We start from the raw sequence: 7,657 nt of genomic DNA, 5'->3' as shown, positions 1-7,657 counted from the left end.
GATTTTTTTTGTTGTGGTAACCTAAACTTCAAGGGAAGTTTAGGTTAGATATTAGGAAAATTTTCTTACGGTAGTAAAGCACTGGAACAAGTTACTCAGGTTGTGGAATCTCCATCCTTGGAGGTTTTTAAGGCCTGTCTAGACAAAGTGTTGGTTAGGATGATCTAGTTGGGGATGGTCCTGCTTTGAGCAAGGGGTTGGACCAGATGACCTCATGAGGTCCCTTCCAACCCTAATTTTCTATGATTCTATGATTTTAAAAATCTTGTTGAATGTAATGGAAGACAACAGTTTGACTAACCATATGATCATAGCTCAGCACATTCTGTGCACTCAGCTATAGGCCAAACCTCTTTTCCCATTACTTATTTTAAAGTGAAGGCATAAGGGCCAAATTCAGGCCAGACATAAAGCTGTAAGGATTCACTGGCTAAAATTCTGCTATGAATCTGGCTCCAGGTTTCTTTCTAGTTTGTATTATACTTGACTGATGAGAGAGACTTATCCTTAATCAAGCACTATGTATTGCATGCTGCGGAAATAGCATTAACCCTGATTCTCACTTCATTTTTCATTTCTAACCAACATACTTTGATTATTTGCTGCTGAAGGAATACCTCTACAGCTTGTGGGTTTGTAGTTTTGCTGCCACCGACTACAAGGCTTTGCATACATTTTTAGGATATAGGAATTCCATAACTGCCAATGCTTTCTCTACCACTGCTTGTACAAGTGAAGTACCTGTATGGGCCTTATGATTTAATTTCTTTTCTGTTCATTATTTTAGCTGCTGTCTCCACCATTCTTGCCATACAGATTTGGAAGTTTTATTGCCATTTTCTTAGCATTTTCAAAGTACTACTACAGTAAATCAGAAAGCCAAAGGAGAAGAATTACCATTTTCTCAGACCTCCAATACTAACTAATGCTACCAGCACTTCATTGGTCAGAAGTAAGATGTGGAAGATCTCATTTGAGAAGAGATTTGTTTGGCCCTAAAAACAAAGATAGGAAAATATCTGCATACTGCAACTAGAGGCATGGGGACAACAAAAGAGTACATAAAAAGGCTGCATTGCCAAGCACCCCAGGTGGGGATTTTGCATCTAGTAAATCAAAAGGTAATTATGATTAAAAATTAAAAATCAAACTGTCTTCCAGCATGGAGGCGCCTCAAACATTAGAAATAATAAAGCTGAAGAAAAAGGTAATTTAAAATAAACTTCAATCCCCTCAAATAACTCATTTCACAGTGGACAGGTGTTCATAACAGCCAATCTAGTTTGTCAACCAAAAGATGTAATACAGGAAAATAATGGCAACTTACCACTTTTTTTGTTTGCTCAACATTACCGGGTTTCCCGGCTGCAATCTCAGAAGTATTCCCAATAGGCTTTTCAGCAGGAAGCGGTGGGGGAATGTGAAGAACTTCATTTAAAGCTAGAAAAAATATTAAACTGAATGAGTTTAGATATCAACAGGGAATGAAGGAGAGAGATGTGTAAATGATCAAAATTGATTCCCTTTCAATTCTTTGTGAACACAAGTCCCTTGGCCTCTTCTGGAAAGGTTTGAACAGGAGCAGTGAAAAATACTTGCAAGAAAGGACTTCTTTGAAGATCCTTGTGGGAGTGTTCCCATTTTGTGTAACTGATCTCTCTTAGGACAACAGCTATTTCCAAGCTGTGTTACTGAGATCTCAGATCAGTTACCACTATATGAGATCTCAGATGAGTCACCACTATATGTTGGATCAGAATTTCTGGTAGCCCCCCATGGTGGTGGTTTCTTTTAGCTGCTGCTGACTGTGTCTCTGCCCCCAAATCTGGCACTAGGGTGACCACACATCTCTAATTGGGTAGGACAGTCCTGAAACGTAAACATCAAGTCCTGGTCCTGGGCTGAATGACTCCAGGACAGCATTTGTCCTGGATTCCCCTGGACACAGTCAACTATCGTCCCAGTATCATGTGCAGGCATCCAGGTTTTCTGTTCACTGCGGAAAAATGCAGGAAACTGTGGGTTACCCCTTGCAGGCTGGTAGAGTTCCTGCAAGGAGCTGCTTGGGGCTGGGGGAGTGGGAGGCAAGGGCGCCATGTGCATGTATGTGTACGCATTCATCATGCGGCCAGGAATACAACCAGACAGCAGTGGAAAGCAGCTCCCTGCAGGTAAGTCTATGGGGAGGGAGGCAGATTGAAGCCCACACGGTGAGGGAGGGAATGAGGCAGGGTTGGCAGCTGAGGCTGCAGGAGCTGCCTAGCCAGGACAGGGCCCAGGGCCAGAATGGGAATGCATGGCTGTGGGGTCCAGCTGGGGAGTGGGATGAAGCCACGGGTGGTGCACTCCCAGAGAGGGAAACATGGGGGGCACATGCATGGGGGGCAGATTTGTGTGTGGGGAAGGGGAGGATGTGGACCGCTCACTGCAGGCTTGGGGCTCCCCACCCTGCTGCCCTCCCCCTGGGGCCTCCACACAGGAGGGTGGAGTGGAGCAGTGGGGTTTGGTGCTGTCACCACTGCTGCCAGGACCCCCAAGCCAGCTGCATCACCATAGCAAGGCACCCTCTGCCCACCCAGCAGCAGTGGGGGCAGCGGCGGCATAGAGTTGTGCCCCCCTGCAGCTGCTGGCCAGGCACGGGGTGCCTCACCATAGCAATGCAGCTGGTGCCTGGGACAGAACCACAGTCCACTCCCCACATATTTCTGCTCATGCTTGTCGCAGGGATGTGTGAGGAGTGGATTGCAGCTCTGCCCCAGGCCCTGGCCCCGCACTATCACCACCCTGCAATCCTGGCCCTTCCCACCAAGCTGGTAAGTCTGTGGACAGGCAGGGGGAGAGGGAAGCAGTTGGGGAGTGGGGGCAGATTGAGGCCCCAATGGTGAGGGAGGGAATGGGGCAGGGGCTGGGGGGAATGGGGTCCTAGGGCCAGGCGGGTCATGCAACAGAGCTATGGGCAGCTGGGTGCATGCGTGTCTGTGTGTCTGTCCCTCACTCCCAAGCCACAGCCTCTCTAGCGCTGCTGCTGCCCCTCACTCCTGACCCACAGTACCCTGCAGTACCCTACATCCTTGCCAGGATGTGTGGCCCCTGCCCCTCCCCAGGCTCCAAACCCCACACACACCCACAGCCCCCCACACCTTCACAAACAATCCCCCCACACACTTCAAAAATAACATCTCATGATTTACATTCCAAATCTCTTGCTTTTTAAGTGTGTCTCACAGTAGGGTTTGCAATACTATCATCTCATCTGCCCAGCTGAGTGCACCCTGCCTGTGGGGCTCCCAGGACGGTCTCCATGGAGACCCCACCTGCTTCCTCTGTCTGGAGTCCCTAGAGGGGGGTGTGGGGCAGATGGGACCAGGCCAGATAGGATCAACTGCCCCTCCCCTCCCCCCTACTCCCCTCTCCCTCGGCTTGCAACAGCTCACCCAAAACTCCTTAAGTGGCCCTCCAGCCAAAATAATTGCCCACCCCTGAGCTAAAGCATCCATCAGGCTGGAGAATAGCTGCAAGGAGGAGGGGAAGCAGAGAATACTAGGAGGCACCAGTATGGCTCCTGTTATTACAAAGTGAGGAGCTCATCCACAGCCCATCATTAAAGAACACAGGATTAAATGATTATGTACCATTACCATTGACATTAAATGCTCTCTGTTACTGAGATCTGCAAAGTGCTTGGGCAAGTTCTACCACCATTTTTACTCATAACATGTCTACGCAATGGGCTCTTTTTCAAACTATTTTACAGATTTTTTTTGTATATTCATATGATGCAATCATACAGCAAACTTCTGATATGCTTCAAGCCCACCAGGTCTGCATTCTATGATCAGAACACCATAAAACGCTCAGTCAATGTGGGCAATAATCTAAAATTTTGATAATCTTTTAACAGCGAATGGGATCTACAGTTTTACTCTGTGAATCAGTTGCTTATTGCATTCAGGAGACTACATTAGTTTGGGGAGGGGAGTTGGGGTGGAGGAAGGAAGAGATGAATGTCACTTGTTTTGTCCTACAGAATCAACCCAAAAATCTGGAATTTAAAATTGAAATTTAAAAGCAAGAACAAACCCCCCTCCACCCACAAAGGCAAATTCATAGCCTGAGTAGCAGTGCCTGGGCAAACACTGAGAGAAATCTCCTCTTAGCATACCTCATTGACTTAAAAAGGACATTAGAGATTTATTTTTATACAACACTTAAAATCCTGACACATATACAAATGGCCTAATTTCTCCATCTGTCCTTTACAGAAACAATATTGCCAATCCTAACAGTTCAGTACTCAAAAGCAGGGTGTTATTCCCATTCTGTACTTTTTCCATTTTCAAAATTTGAGGAACAGCTCAAACTCTTAGCTGGAGCTCACTAGCAAATCCATGGCCAGGGGCTGCTGGCAGGTGGTACTGACACAGTAAATTCCTATGTGTATGGGCACCATCCTTTGTCTGACAGTGCTGTTTGCTTTTGGGGCTGTGTTAGTTAGTTCCCTTCAGGGTCCCTTTCTCTCCCTCCAAAGGAAGGTAGGCAGGAACACCCTTTTTATTGTGATACTTCAACCTTTCTTGTGGGCTCTCCTGGGTTTCACCAAGCATAGAGTCTCATGTGGGCAAGGCCTTTTCTCCAGCTAAAGCTAAAAACAGATGACAGGTTTAATGCAGCCTTGTTTAGGCTGGGATATATGACTTGGCACAACCCTTTACAAACTGGGCTTAAATGGCAATTAAGTCAAATTAGCAGTGATTGTTCTGAAGCAAAGCATTCGTTCGAATAATTCACAGATACTTACTGTGGGACAATGGGCTTGTCAGTCTGTAAAGTCTGCGAGGAATCAAATGTGAATCAGGCTGGTTAGAAACGCAAAACTCTAGAACTCTTGGTTCAGAGATGATACCTTTTATTAGACCAACTAACAAATCCCCCACAAAAAGTCTTTTTCTGCAAGCTTTCGAGCACACATGCCCTTCCTCAGGCTCAGGGAAAATTAAAGATGGTAAAAAGTTTCAATCCAAAATTGGCTAAAATTTGGCATCTTCCATGAAGTTTATTTTCTACCTATGGGGACTTTTTACTATCTTTAATTTTCCCTGAGTTATAGAGTTTTGCATTTATTTGTCTCAGACCAACACAGCTACCAAATACATCCCTGAAACATGGAAGCTGCCAAATTTTAGCCGATTTTGGATTAAATCTCAATGCTGAACAACAAGAAAGATTTCTACAACTCCCTGCCTTCCAGCCATTTGACACCACCAGAGAAGGAATCCTGCCTTATCTGTACAACAAAGAGCAACTCACAAAGACACTCTCATGGACCCAGAGGAATAGACTTCCACCTTCAGCTCTCTCTGTGCAAAAATGAAGTTTTATTTTCTATGTATGGGAACCTTTTACCATCTTTAATTTTCCCTAAGTCCTGTGTGCCTGAAAGCTTGCAGAAAAAGATAATTTTTGCAATTTCTTAGTTGGTCTAATAAAAGGTATTATCTTTGAACCAAGAGTTCTAGAGTTTTGCATTTCTTTGTGTCTCATACCAACACCACTACCAAATACATCCCTGAATCAAGCTGGTTGTCTATTTTAAATCTAAGAGCCTAGGTTTCTGCAAAGGTTTCAGTATGACAACAAAGGGTAAAAGCAGATGTTAGGTGTATCCCAGGTCTTACTGTCCCAGGTTTGACTTGTATCAAAGCAGGCAAGAGACTATCATATAGGCTAAAAACAGACGTTGGATTTCTCCTGGGACAAAACTTTTTAGTTCCTACAGCTATACAATCCCACAGTCCCACTTTGAGTACCTGGGAAGTACAAATAGTACTTTTCCCCCAGGACAATTTGGCTAATTCAAGTCAACTGCCATGCAAGCTGTGCCCCCACCTCCCCTTAATGAGAGTCAAGGCCTGGGACAATCAGACTTTGATCAACCCTGTTTTTATGGTTTACACCTGCAGCCTGAATGGGAATTAACTCAAATATGCTGGTTAGGGGCGGGGCAGAGGGATCTTGGATACTTCACTGGTACTTAAAGTGAGACAATGGATCTGTATGCCTGTAAGATCCCAGGAAAAAAAGGCTGTCTCAAAAGAAATCTGACTTCTGTTTTTAGCCAAGAAAGTCAGATCCACTGAGGGAACTGATAGTTTCACAGTTTATTCTGCTTCCTGGGAACCCCAGCTCTTCCCCTTGGACTCCAAATCTCTCCTAGTTGCAGTCTCCTATGAAATAACCCATCACATCTGTCTGCCAACAGTAGTTCAGTACAGTGCAACTGACAGCCCCTTGAGGGAAAGTCCATTGCCACTAGAGAGCAGCAAGAGATTACTTACCATTTGTTTGGCAGGGCAAAAGGGAATCCATTAAAAAAAAAAAAAAAGTCTGCCTGGGCATGATTATTAAATTAAAGGAAGAAAATGAAGGCCTGATCCCATTCTACCTATTAGGCACCTAAGTATATGTAGGCACTGAAAGGCTCATTCCACTGTGCTTCAGTCCCCAAGAAAACATGAACATTAGGATTACTATATTTCCAGGATCAAAAAAGAGGACACCTGTCAGGGGGAGGGGGAGGAGCTGGCAGGGGGTGGGTATATTATTGTGGGAGGCAGGGCAGTGATATGCCTGTACCCTGCCTCTGCCTCTCACTCCTAAGCCCCTGCCCCCCCAGCCCTGCCAGTGCCCCTCACTCCTGACTCAGAGTCCCCTGTCTCCACAGCCTGGCTGCCCACGCAGTTCCTGTGCATGCACACACATACATTTGTTCTTTCTCTCTCTATCTTACTCGCCAGGGCCCACATGCAGAACACGTGACCCCTGACAGCCAATCACCTTGCCTGCTGCTCCCAGCCCCAAGCATCCAAGCTGCTTGTGCCCGGGAAAAGCAGAGACAAACCAAAAACCCGGACATTTGCTCCTATTTTAAAAACCCGCCTGGACACAAGGATGGGGTCAAAAAAGGGGACATGTCCAGGAAAACTTGGATGTATGGTAACCCTAAACATGCCCAATTTTGTAACACACCTCCATCTTAATCTTAAGAGTAAGTTACAAAGAGCAGCAATCAGGGTACCCACCCATCTTGGGTTTCCTGGTTTAGAGGAGTCCAAGCAGGTGCACTTAGAATCTGGCTCTTAGACAGGGGCAGCTTTCCTATACACAACGTGACTGGCCACTACCATTAGACTATTTCCTATAGCTGACAGTATACAAGGCCTTGCAAACCAGAAAGTTTAGCACATACATCCACATCTAAGTAAGAAGGTGTTTTTCCTAGTAGATTTACATATGACTAGAAGGAGCTTCCTACATCACTGATCCCAGTCTCTGAATCAACAAAATTGCTACTTTAAACCCTCACACACAACCAGAAAACAAAATAGCTGAAATGAGAAGTACCATATAACAGCATTTTCAACCTGGAGTCCACAGACTATGTTTAAGGGGTCTGTAAAAGATGACTATGTTCAATCAGAAGTATGTGAATACCCACACCTACAATTCAAAAGGGTCTGCAACCTCCATTCAAATTTTCCAAAGGGGTCTGCACCTCCATCAGCAATGTCAACTGCTGCAAAACCATTGTGAGACTTGGGATTTCAAAGTTAAAATAACAGAATGGGGCAGGAGCAGGGGCTGGGATGAATGGAGCCCT

General features: G+C 45.4%; 1 protein-coding gene across 15 annotated transcripts in view; it reads right to left on the bottom strand.

Annotated features, from left to right (window-relative positions):
• SH3D19 (SH3 domain containing 19) overlaps nt 1-7,657 on the bottom strand; it is a 144,817-nt gene that overhangs the window by 28,753 nt on the left and 108,407 nt on the right. For all 15 annotated transcript variants that reach the window (XR_003092957.1, XR_003092955.1, XR_003092956.1 and 12 more), the window contains one exon: nt 1,328-1,440. Coding sequence is in view for 6 of the 15 variants with exons in the window: in XM_025198530.1 (XP_025054315.1) it covers nt 1,328-1,440 (113 nt within the window). In the remaining 9 variants the exon portion in view is untranslated. The remainder of the gene's footprint in view (nt 1-1,327; nt 1,441-7,657) is intronic.

The sequence above is a fragment of the Alligator sinensis genome, unplaced genomic scaffold (genome assembly GCF_000455745.1).
Source record: "Alligator sinensis unplaced genomic scaffold, ASM45574v1 scaffold169_1, whole genome shotgun sequence".
NCBI classification, from domain to species: domain Eukaryota; kingdom Metazoa; phylum Chordata; order Crocodylia; family Alligatoridae; genus Alligator; species Alligator sinensis.
Note: the sequence above shows the minus strand (reverse complement) of the source record. Positions and strands in the feature narration are given on the sequence as shown.